Genomic DNA, 13,285 nt, shown 5'->3' with positions numbered 1-13,285 from the left:
TGTAAATTTGAAAGCAACGCCGGTGTCAACCAACCCCCTTCCCGGGGCGTGACATTGAAGTGGTATCAGAGCAAACCAGGTTTCATAATCTGGGGAGGAGGAACTAGAAATAATAAGTTCTAATAGACTTCTGAAAATAAGTTCTGAAAACTACTGTAATAGACTACTGAAAATAAACTATTGTAATAGACTACTGAAAATAAACTATTGTAATAGACTACTGAAATGATAGACTGACTACGTACAGTTAGGAAAATCAGTAGGGAAACAAATCAGAATACAGTAGAGCTCTGAGTGTTTCAGCAGTATGTATAAAAAAAAAATTCAGTAGACCCAAAACTAGTAGCCCGAAACCAGAACAAGTAGATGGCAACCAGTAGATCTGAATGCAGAAGACTGGGTCAGTAGACTCGGAATGAAGCAGACTGGTTCTAACAGTACTGGAAAGCAGCACTTGCTTGAAAAGCAGCAGACTGATTGCAGAAGCATCAGAATTGCAGTAGATAGTATATTCCAGCAGGCGCATGTAGTAGACCTTGCAAATGGCATGGAAGTTGAGGTGTTTTTCGCGCAAACTTCAAACGGCCATAACTTTTGATCCAGGAGGAATTTTTACTATTAAAGTAGGCGTTGGAAAGCTTTCGACGAGGAGAACCTAACCTAGAATGATTCAATTGTTCTAACTAGAACGACGCCGACGAACCTCAAAATCCTTCGTTAAGATAGTGATATCATCATTTTCGTAAAATTTTCCAATTTTTCGAAACTCTGAGGAATTTTCATTTCCAAACGGCTTAGCATTTTTACACCAAACTTGGTACCATTCATGTTCTTGATGTGAAGAATTTTTAGTAAAATTTTCACGCTATTCTAAGACCGAAAATTTTTTGAGCCATTTTCTTCTACTAAATGTTATAGGCATACTGATTCTGTTCATTCCAGTAATTGTCTATAGTTCGACTTGTATTCTTGATATCATTTCTGAACCTTCACTCTCATGTTTTGGATGCAGGATATGGCTGACCAGAGTAGCTACATTAAGAGCTTAGAAAGGAAGCTAGAGAAACTCAAGGAACATAACTATTGTCTAGAGCTGGACAAAGACGAATTAGAGCGTCGAGCAGAACACTTGAGAAGTGATGTTCAACGTTATGCTCATTATCTGCATGAAGCAGAAGAGAGGAGTAGGAAGGCTCAAGAAGAGTTTGAAACTCCCAAGAGACTGTGGCAGAATTCATCGAGTTACGTGATACACTAGTTGAGAAGATCCAAATACTTAAGGATCAAAATCACCAACTCGTGCACCAGCATAATCAGTATAGTGAACAGACTGATGCACAGATTCATGAGTTGCAGAGTACTGTTGAAGTTCTTAGTGACCAGAATACAGTTCTGTATGGTCATATTGAACACCTACAAGCAGTAATAGCCAACCAAGATGAACCTGAGGAGGATCCCGAAGAAGATGAAGAAATCGAAGAGGATCCTATGGATTTGGGATTAGGAGAAGTGATAGATTAGAACATCAGTAGTAGTTTTTTTTGTAATGACACTTGTTCCATTTGCATTTCTGTTCTAATTTTCGAAGTTCAGTTGTAATTGCACTTTTGTGGAAATCAATAAAATTTATTCTATCCATTGGTTTCATATTTAAATTTTGAGCAATTACTCTATCATCGTGCTTCCTTTGTTTAGTTTCTATTATGTCATCAACCTTAGAACTTTCATAATTGTAGGAAATGGACGGAAGACCAGTGAGAAACAACCGCAACCCTCGTTACAACAACCGTAATGACGAAGATGCACAACAACCCCCACAGCAACCACCAGCAGTTGGCCTCAGTCAAGTGGATTTGATGGCTATAGCCACGATTGTGGCTAGCACGCTACGAGGGTTAGTGAACCCTAATGCTAACCAGCCACCACCACCACCTCCAGCTCAGAATGGGACCAAGCAGCACTACGAGTCTCTCCGAAGAGCAATAGTTCCAAACTTCGATGGAAGCTCCGATCATGAGATCGGACAGAATTGGATGAAGGAGGTGGAGAATCATCTTCGACTACTTGAAGTTCCACAAGCGATAAAGGTAGATGTGATTACACCTTTTCTTGCGGATAGAGCAGCCAAATGGTGGGAAGGAGTCTCACCAGCTATGCGAGGAACGGGACCTATTACCTGGCAAAGGTTCCGAGAGGCATTCCTGAGGCAGTACTTTCTGACAGCAGTTCGAGTGCAGAAGCTGTCAGAATTTGAAAGCTTGGTTCAAGAACCAAACATGACAGTGGTGGGGTATTCATCCAAGTTTCACTCATTGGGAACTTACTCCCCAACCATCATGGGAGACGAGGCCTTGAAGATGCATCGCTTCAAGAAGGGATTGAACAGCCGTATTCAATCTGTCCTTGCCGTTATCGAACCCGATAGTTTTGATGAATTGATGGGAGCCGCCATCAGAGCTGAGAATGACATTAAGAGGCGTGAAGGTGAGAACAAACTCAAGCGTCCTCAGCCAAGCCAGTACCAACCGGGCCAGCAATTCAAGAGGTCTAGGTTTTCAAGCAACCAATTTACCAGTGCTCCATCTGAAGAAACCACTTCTTCTCCATCAAGCAAAGAAGGAGTCAAGTGCCAAAATTGTGGATTCAATCACACTGGTGAATGCCGTAAGAATTCTGGAGCTTGTTTCCGTTGCGGAAAGATGGGCCACCGCATCGCTCAATATCCTTTTCCAGATCCAAGAGATGGTCCAGCAGGCGGAACAACTCCAAACAAGACTAAGGAGAACAAGCCAAATGCTCGAGTTTACGCTATCATTCAAGAATAGGCTGACAACTAGAATGATGTCGTAGCTGGTACCATTCTAATCAATAATATACCTGCTTATGTGTTATTTGATTGTCGTGCTACGCATTCATTCATGTCTAAGAGATTTGCCAAGAAGTTAGGAGCTAAGCCTGATAACTTAGAAGAACCATATAGAGTAGCAACTCCTGCAAATCGAATTTTAGAAACTCGCACTCTATATCGGGATATTAGTGTTCTCATAGAGGATCAGAACTTCAAGGCAAACCTGATTCAACTAAACATGGTGGAATTTGATGTAATTCTTGGAATGGATTGGTAAGCCAAGAATCATGCTTTAGTAGACTGTCATAGAAAGACGGTAACCATCCAAGCTTCACACAAAGAGAAACTTTTATTTCATGGTAAGACAAAAGAACGAAAGACTCTTCTTTCTGCGTCTCAAACGTGGAAAGCCATGAAAAGTGGATAAGAAGTTTACCTAGCTATTTCAAGCGAGGTAAAGAAAGAAACCACACTTACCTTAGAAGAGATTCCGGTAGTACAAGAATTTCCGGATGTATTTCCCGAAGAACTCCCTGGCGAACTTCCCGACCGCGAAGTGGAATTTGAGATTAAATTAGTGCCCAATGCTGCACCAATCTCAAAAGCACCATACCGAATGGCTCCGACAGAGTTGAAAGAACTCAAAGAGCAACTTCAAGAATTGTTGGATAAGAAGCAAATCCGACCAAGCGCATCCCCGTGGGGAGCTCTTGTCCTATTTGTAAAGAAGAAATACGGAAGCATGAGGATGTGTATTGATTACAGAGAGCTGAATAAGATCACAATAAAAAACAAGTATCTGCTTCCAAGGATAGATGACCTGTTTGACCAACTCAAAGGAGCTTCAGTCTTTTCCAAGCTCGAATTAAGGTCAGGCTACCACCAATTGAAGGTCAAGACAGACGATATTCCGAAGACAGCCTTCAGAACAAGATATGGACACTATGAGTTCATGGTAATGCCATTCGGATTAACCAACACTCCAGCAGTGTTCATGGATCTCATGAACAGGGTGTTCAAGCCATTTCTTGACAAGTTTGTTGTGGTATTCATCGACGATATTCTTGTATATTCGTCAAGTGAAGAAGACCACAAAGAACATCTTCGCCTCACCCTCCAGAAGCTGAGAGAAAATGAACTGTACGCCAAGTTCAAGAAATGCAAATTTTGGCTAGAGAGCGTCACATTCTTGGGACACATAATATCAGTAGCAGGAGTATCTGTGGACCCTAAGAAAGTAGAGGCAATCTCAGATTGGCCTAGACCAAAGAATGTGACAGAAATTCGAAGCTTCTTGGGACTAGCAGGCTATTATCGAAAATTTGTTGAAGGATTCTCTGCAATAGCCATACCCCTCACCAAGCTCACACAGAAGAACTCTAAGTTTCAATGGAATGAAAAATGTGAGCAAAGCTTCGAGACTTTGAAGAAGAAGCTTACATCCACGCCAGTGTTGGTATTGCCAACTGAAGGCAAAGACTTCACCATCTACAGTGATGCATCTAAAGAAGGTTTAGGATGTGTACTCATGCAAGAGGGAAGGATGATTGCATACGCATCAAGGCAGTTGAAGCCGTATGAACAGAATTACCAAACACACGACCTCGAACTAGCTGCAGTGGTATTCGCACTAAAAATATGGAGACATTATCTTTATGGAGCCAAGTGCGAGATTTTCACCGATCATCAAGGTCTCAAGTATTTGTTCACTCAAAAAGAACTAAATATGAGACAAAGACGGTGGATTGAACTCCTGAAGGATTATGACGTGACAATAAGCTACCATCCAGGCAAAGCCAACAAGGTAGCAGATGCTTTAAGTCGAAAGAATATGAGTAAGACAATCCTGACCTCACTTTCAGCACAACCATGTCTTCGAGAGACAATCAAGATAAGTCAGGATAAAGATTCCGCTTTGGTGAAACTAAAAGAGCAAGTTAAAGAAGGGAAATCACCAGATTTCGAGACGGATAACAAAGGAATCTTGTGGATGAAAGGACGATTGTGCGTACCAGACATCGATAACCTTCGACAAGAAGTAATGTCTGAGGCACATAAGTCGAAATTTTCAGTCCATCCTGGCAGTACCAAGATGTACAGAGATTTGAAGAAAAATTTTTGGTGGAGTGGAATGAAGAAAGACGTGGCAATAATTGTTTCCAAGTGTCACGTGTGCCAGCAAGTCAAGGCAGAGAACCAAAGACCCGGAGGACTTTTGCAACCTCTAGAAATTCCAGAATGAAAATGGGAGTATATTTCTATGGATTTCGTAGTGGGTTTACCAAAGACGAGACAAGGTCATGACGAAATATGGGTAATCGTAGATAGACTCACAAAATCTGCGCATTTCTTACCTGTCCGCCTGAATTATAATTTGGACAAGCTAGCCACCTTGTACATGAACGAGATCGTGCGATTACATGGAGTACCAGCTAACATACTATCAGACAGAGATCCTAGATTTACATCTCGATTTTGGAAGAGCTTTCAACAAGCTATGGGGACTAAGGTTACTCTTAGTACGGCATATCACCCTCAGACCGATGGCCAAACAGAGATGACAATCCAAACTCTAGAAGATATGCTGAGAGCATGTGCTCTAGATTTCAGTGGTAATTGGAGCGAACATCTGCCCTTAATTGATTTCGCGTACAATAATAGTTACCACAGCAGTATTGAAATGGCACCATACGAAGCTCTGTATGGACGAAAGTGTCGATCGCCACTGTATTGGGATGAGGTAGGGGAAAAAGCCATTGTTGGACCCGAAATGATCCAAGACACAGTGGATAAAGTCGCTTTGTGATCAAGGAGAGATTAAAAGCTGCACAAGATCGACAGAAAAGCTGGGCTGATCAGAAAAGACGACCCGTGGAATTTGAAGTTGGAGAAAAGGCATATGTGAAAATGTCACCCATGAAGGGTGTAATCCGATTCAATAAGGCTGGGAAACTGAATCCCAGATACTTCGGACCATTTGAAATTCTTGAGAAAGTGGGAACACTTGCTTATAGATTAGCACTTCTACCCGACATGTCAAGAATTCACAATGTATTCCACGTTTCGCAGCTGAGGAGATATATTTCCGATCCTAGTCATATTCTTGAAGCTGGACCACTGTTGGTTGAGGGAAATTTAGATGAAGGACTGAAATATGAAGAGATTCCAATCCGAATTGTGGATAACAAAGACCAAGTACTGAGGCGACGAACTATTCCATATGTCAAAGTACAATGGTCCAACCATACCGAAAGAGAAGCTACTTGGGAGTTGGAAGAAAAGATGCGAGCACAATATCCTTATCTCTTTGAAGATCATGTATAGCCAAGTTTCGAGGACGAAACTTCTCATAAGGAGGGAGGGATGTGAGAATCTGAAATTTCAGTATTACTTAGCAATTTGCAGCAGCTAGTAATATTCAGCAGCAATGCTAAATTTCAGCAGAAGCTAACAATTCCAGCAGCAACTTAGATTTCAGAAGATGATATTTTTCCAGCAGACAAAAATCCAGCAGACAAAATCCAGCAGCAGAAGAGTTCAATAGCGAGATTCTAGCAGATAGCTACTGGTTCTGCTCAGGACTTGTAACTGAATCATTTAACATGGAATAAAGGTTGTTAATGACAGATTATGGTCATTAATTGGAAGGCTAACAGTCAGATTTTGGCCTATAAATAGCACCCTCAATCTCTGAATTGATGTTACCAAAATCTTGAGTTATCACTTGAAATTAGAGCTAAGAGAGTGCATTTTTCGAAGCTGTAAAATCCAGTAGCGAGGCAAGCAGATTTCCAGACTTCAACCGAAAAAAACTCTAGCAAATTACAGTAAGTGGGCTTATGTATAAATATCTTGAAACCCGTTTGATGATTTCTGTTTTAAAGCAAAGTATATTCTTGATTTCTGATATCTGATTTTGAAGCACTGAAACCTAGTGAACTAATGGTAGGAATATATATTCTGAACATTACTGATTATTGATTACTGGCCTCACCCCTTAGAGGAGAGAACATATAGGGGACTGATATCAGTTTAGCCATGAAATTCACGAACGTGCTCAGTGCTTACTTGTTAAATTCTGATTACTGAATACCGAACACTGATTTTCGATTACTGATTTCTGAATACTGATTTCTGTTCTAAAATAAAGAGTTTCTGTATATTATTGTATTACTGTTTCTGTTGAAAACAATTTCGAAATTGAGAATTATTCTCGCCCCTGCTTACTGAGTGACAACCATATCACTCACCCACCAAACCCATCTCAGATAAGAACGAGGAAGAAAAGTTAGAAGAAGAAGAGCATATTTTATCAGCTCTGATTTATATTTTATATTCCGCTGCATAGGTTCAGACATTGTATTTCTGGTTTTACATTTCCGCTGTAAAACATTATTAGTTGAGTTGTATCAGACATTGAATATTCGTATTATGAATAAAAAGACTGGTTTCTGAATTTTGTACTTCTGAGGCTTGTTGTTTTTGAATGTAAATTTGAAAGCAACGCTGGTGTCAACCAACCCCCATCCCGGAACGTGACACGTGTTATCAAAAAACACTAACGCTGAATTAGAAATCGAGTCAAATCTCACTAAATTGAACCAAATTTGTATGATTTCGGATTTCCACACTCGGTGATAAAAAAATCTTCGACAAAAACCAAAATATATTACAAATACAAAAATTTTATTTTCAGAATTATTTCATAAGAAAAGAAGGAAAGAGAGAAAAGAAAACCAAAAATAAATGAAAATTTTTAGTTTTCCTTCAATTTCCTCGTACATTTGGATGGAAAATTTTCTTATAAATCTATAACAAATTTTCTCTTAATTGAAATATCTCAACAACCCACTTTTCGAAATTTCCTTTCCTCCCCGTTCTTTTTCATTAACATCTCTAACTTACTACACTACCTTCTACATCACATTCTGTATTATATTAGTATTACGCCAAAATCATTTCAACTTATTGCACTACATTTCGCACTACAATAAAATATTCTCATAATATTTTTTTTATTTAGTATTAATATTTTTATTTTCTAATAACTATTAATTAATAACTGTTTATAGTTTAAAAATACCATGATAATTTTGGATCTTATTTCTAAGATATTGGAGGATCGATGTTCGATTTACCTTATTACTAAAATCTATTATTATGCTTTGTGATTTTGTTGTTGTTTTCTTCCTTAATTTGTACTCTTTTTAACGCATTAGCAATTTATGTTGGTTTTTTATTGAATGTTTATTTTTGTGGTAATTTAATTTAAAATTAAAATATTGAATTTTTATAATTAATATTTCAAATTTTTTAAAAATTTAATTTTATATTTAGTTAAAATTAAAACAAATTTTAAAAGTATAAATTTCTAATTTAATTAAAATATAAAATAATTAAATTAAACTAAAAAAATTTAAAAATGAAAGGAAAAATTTATGGCGCACCAGCCACAGTGCTACGCTACATTTGGAGCAACTTTTAGATTTGCTCCAATGTAGTGTGAATTGTGGAGTTGGGTTGGAGCATTTTTATTGCACCACACCATTGGAGATGGTCTGAAATCCCAACAACTCCAAAACTAAGCTTCTGTTCTCACCAGGTGTGTTTCCACCAGTGTAACATCAACTCTTCATTTGACATAAAATCCCATAAAATGTGTGTATCCCACACTAAATGATCGGCTATGATCGATTCGTAACACACCCGATGAAACATAGAACTTCCGGTCCCAAGGGGAACACCTTTTCGAAACCTTTGTACAAACCAGTCATCAACTCTTCCCTCTCTGCAAATCCCGAAACAAAACTCAAACACAAAGAGAGGAAAAAAAACAAAGGGAAACATAATCAGTAAACCCCTCGACCGACCAACCAACCACCCACCCACCCCACTCCCTCCTGCTTCGGGGACTGTAAGCGCAACTTTTCTTTGCAACTCTCAAAGCTGCATCATTCTGCGTCCTGAAAAAAACAATACATATTCTATTCCCTTTTCTTTATTCTTTGTTCACTACAAACCCCATCATACAAAACAAATACCAGTCTATTCCCTCGTCTGATAAAGAAAATTAATTCTTACCCTTAGCTTTCAAGATAGTCTGACTCAGTTCATATCTCCCTAATTTCTTGTGTTTCTTGATCTGGGCTTTCGAAAAAAATGATATCTTTATCCGATTTTTACCATGTTATGACTGCAGTGGTGCCACTGTATGTAGCCATGATTTTAGCCTATGGTTCAGTGAAGTGGTGGAAGATTTTCACGCCAGACCAGTGTTCAGGAATCAACCGTTTTGTTGCACTGTTTGCAGTCCCTTTGCTTTCTTTTCACTTCATTTCTACCAACAATCCCTACACTATGAACCTAAGGTTCGTTGCCGCTGATACACTGCAAAAGCTCATAGTTCTCGTAGTTTTAGCTGTGTGGAATAATGTGAGCAAGAGGGGTTGTTTGGAATGGACAATAACACTCTTCTCTCTTTCGACTCTCCCCAACACTCTGGTCATGGGCATCCCTTTGCTAAAAGGGATGTATGGAGATTTTTCTGGTGGATTAATGGTGCAAATAGTTGTGCTTCAGTGCATTATTTGGTATACTTTGATGTTGTTCATGTTCGAGTACAGAGGCGCAAAGATTCTGATATCTGAGCAGTTCCCACACACTGCTGCATCAATAGTCTCCATCCACGTTGATTCTGATGTCCTGTCATTAGATGGCAGGCTTCCTTTGGAAACCGAGACACAGGTTCAAGAAAATGGGAGACTTCATGTGACTGTTAGGAAATCCAATGCTTCGAGATCAGATATCTATTCAAGAAAATCAAATTTTGGGTTCTCCTCCACAACTCCGAGGCCATCAAATCTGACCAATGCAGAGATATACTCCCTGCAATCTTCAAGAAACCCTACACCTAGAGGGTCTAGCTTCAATCACACTGACTTCTACTCCATGATGGGTGGTGCAAGAAACTCAAACTTTGGGGCAAATGATGCTTATGGACTTTCTAGTTCAAGAGGGCCTACCCCTAGGCCTTCAAATTTCGAGGAGGAAACTGGGATTAATGCTAATAAATCAAGATTTGGTGGTACACAATATCCAGCTCCGAATCCTGGCATAGTTTCACCCACAGCTAAGAGGACAAATGAACAGCAGCAGCAAGATGGTGGGAAAGATGTCCATATGTTTGTATGGAGCTCAAGTGCTTCCCCAGTTTCGGAGAATGTGCATGGTGGTGGACATGAATATGGTGCATTAGATTCACAACATGTTAATAATGGTAAAGAAGTTGTTAGAGGTAACTCCCAATTCTTTTGTTTTCTTCTTCCTTTTTTTTTTAAATCCAAATATCTTCTGTTTTTGACCATTTGTTAAAAAATGTAGAAAAAATAAATTGGCTGTTTTAATACATCATCGGCCAGTTGGCTTTTGAACTTTTAGGTAAATAAATTATTCTTGATTGTTGTATAGTTGAAGGGCATAGGGACAACCAAGAAGACTACTTGGAGAGGGATGAATTCAGCTTCGGAAACAAAGCAAATGAAGGTGAAAAATTGGGAGAAAAGAAAGTGAAAGTAATGCCTCCCACAAGTGTAATGACAAGGCTTATTTTGATCATGGTTTGGAGAAAGCTCATAAGAAATCCCAACACTTATTCAAGCCTAATTGGACTAACATGGTCTCTAGTTTCTTTCAGGTACAAATGAATAAATTCTTATGGGTTTATTTATTTATTTATTTTTTAAAAAAAATGGTAAAAAAAGAAGTTTGAATTTAACAAATTGATTTTTTTTTCTTGGTTACTTTTTCTTTTTTAGGTGGCATGTTGAAATGCCTGCAATAATAGCAAAGTCCATTTCCATACTGTCTGATGCAGGACTTGGCATGGCCATGTTTAGTCTTGGTGAGTAATAATTAGTAGTATTATAACTTAATAAGATTTTACTTTAAATAAGATGGTTTGATTTAGAATGTGAAAGCAAGCATGCTGGGAAAGCAGAGCAAGAATACAGTAGTGTGTGGTCATGATAATTTGTCTGCCTCTTTATTTCCTTTTTGGTAATTAATAAACATTCATTCATGTGTATATATTTTATTTTATACCAGTTGCATGTCATTATGTCAAAAATTATAGTTAATTGATCGTTCGATTTTCATTGAGACATACTCTTTAACAATCTATCCATAGACTTTGTGGGAAGAAATTTGTATAATATAATCAAGGAAAATTTCATTTTTTTTTTGTTCATATAACTTGCATGGTTTTCATTTTTAGTTTTGTTGTCGGATAATTTAAGATCTTAATCCATTAATTTATATTTTTTTTATCTTAGTATATTTTTCATTAGTGTGATGTGACACTAAAAATACTGAAATGTCATGTAACATTATAGTGAAAAACGACGAAAAAAGGACAAGTAACATAATACGTACTCTGATTATTAGCACGGGTGAAGTACAATATATCAAAATTATATAGTGTGTGTAGAGACACACTAAATGAACATAGTATTACTAGTAGATGCTTATTTATTATGTCTATTGCAGTTGTGTAAAATGGGAAAAAAATTGATGGATATGGATGAGTGCAGGGCTATTCATGGCATTACAACCTCGGATTATCGCATGTGGGAACTCGGTTGCAACATTTACAATGGCTGTGAGATTCCTTACAGGACCGGCTGTCATGGCTGCTGCTTCCATTGCTATCGGCCTCCGCGGTGTTCTCTTGCGGGTTGCCATTGTCCAGGTTTTCGTCTTCCCGTCAAAATTTCTGTTATGAAATCAACGAAAATCGGGTCTTAAACCGTCCTTTGCAAAGGGAGGAAATTTGAAAAATAAACCTAATCAACGTTTTTTTTTTTTAATAATGACCTCCTAATGCATTAATTTCAATTATACCTGACGAGGTCATTTTATTAAAAAATAGTTTATCAATGTTAAAAAAAATACCCAACAAAATGTACGAGTTTTGACCAAAAATTTGACCCGACAAAGAATACACTTGATGAAGTCACTTAATCGTTGTTCACATAAGTGTACACGATGAATATGAAAATATCAAAATGATATTTTTATATATATATATATGTGTGTGTTTATTTATTTCGTGACTCATAGGGTAAATGAACTTTTCACATAGAATCTCACTAAAATATTACCTTCGGACAGTCGACACGTGAATCTTGCCTTTTTATTATATAAACAACAGCGAGAAAGAATAAAACAAAAAATATTTATTTATTTATTTATTTTACCTAGTAAATTGGGTACGTAAATTGGACAACTACCAAAGGGAAAAAATTTAAATAAAAAATAAAATAGTGATATTAAATATTAAGTTTTGTGATGAATTGGCAGGCTGCACTTCCTCAAGGAATTGTCCCCTTTGTTTTTGCAAAGGAGTATAACGTACACCCTGATATCCTTAGCACAGGGTGAGTACCCATAACTTCCTTCTATTTATATTTTGAATATTTTTTTTTGTTAACTTTTCGGAAATAAATTGTAGGGTTATATTCGGAATGCTGATCGCGTTACCTATAACGCTCGTCTACTACATTTTATTGGGTCTTTGAAGCTTAGATTTTTCATTCGAAAAAGAAAAAAAAAGGTTAGTTGATTTAGTAATGTCGCGAGAAAGAAATATTTTTCGTGTGAAATGTATAATGACGACTCTATTAAAATCTATATATATATATATATATATATATATATATATATATATATATTAGCGACCATTGGAAGACGGGGTGTGCATGTATGTGATATTTTTTGTGTAAATTAATTTTGTTATTTTTAGTTTAATGCTTTCTTGTTAGGAAATTTTTTTATATTGGGATTGATATAATCATTTAAAATCAAAAGATTGGATAATCGTAAAATTTTTTACGATTATATTGTAAAATACAGTTATATTAGAATTTTTTAAAATTTTGGTATTTAAATACAGTTATATTGTAAAATATTTTGGGTCACCTATTCTATTTTTTTTGGATTACGAAATAAAATACAGTTATATTAGAATTTTTTTTAAAGCTCGCGTTTCAAAATAACATTTAAAATAATCGTAATTATTTGAGAGTGAAAACAATGCAGTTTAAATTAATCAGACTTATCCAAAAATCATACGTAAACATAAACGAGTAAAAATAGTAAAAATCATCAACGTATGAAAATATTCATCTCTTCATAAATCTTATAATCAAAGTGCGGAAACATGCAGTCTTCGGGTCGTGTCATCGCATCAAGTCTGCCTAATTAGGGTTCGACACCTCCAGTCTCCTCATCGTTTAGCTCATCTGCATCACACACGTCTAGTGAGTCTAAAGACTCAACACGCCTGTACCAAGAATAACAAGTACATATACATGGCACACAGCAGTAAAAATTATTATACTCTACATATCTTTCATGAACTTAAAAGCATAACATAAACGT

At 37.1% G+C, this 13,285-nt stretch overlaps 1 protein-coding gene across 2 annotated transcripts; it reads left to right on the top strand.

Annotated features, from left to right (window-relative positions):
• The first annotated feature begins 8,580 nt into the window (after positions 1 to 8,580).
• LOC142540944 (putative auxin efflux carrier component 1c) lies at positions 8,581 to 12,526 on the top strand. 2 transcript variants are annotated; one of them, XM_075647427.1, is made up of 6 exons: positions 8,581 to 10,124; positions 10,316 to 10,541; positions 10,663 to 10,748; positions 11,437 to 11,594; positions 12,206 to 12,282; positions 12,357 to 12,526. In XM_075647427.1, exons 1-6 carry the CDS (start codon positions 9,008 to 9,010, stop codon positions 12,421 to 12,423), a joined length of 1,731 nt encoding a protein of 576 aa, XP_075503542.1. In that variant the 5' UTR covers positions 8,581 to 9,007; the 3' UTR covers positions 12,424 to 12,526. The 2 variants fall into 2 exon arrangements, with proteins under 2 accessions (XP_075503542.1, XP_075503541.1); XM_075647426.1 differs by having other exon boundaries at positions 8,584 to 10,142.
• The last annotated feature ends 759 nt before the right edge of the window (positions 12,527 to 13,285 follow it).

The sequence above is a fragment of the Primulina tabacum genome, chromosome 3, assembly GCF_025594145.1.
Source record: "Primulina tabacum isolate GXHZ01 chromosome 3, ASM2559414v2, whole genome shotgun sequence".
NCBI classification, from domain to species: domain Eukaryota; kingdom Viridiplantae; phylum Streptophyta; class Magnoliopsida; order Lamiales; family Gesneriaceae; genus Primulina; species Primulina tabacum.
This window is presented reverse-complemented; position numbering and strand designations above follow the sequence as displayed.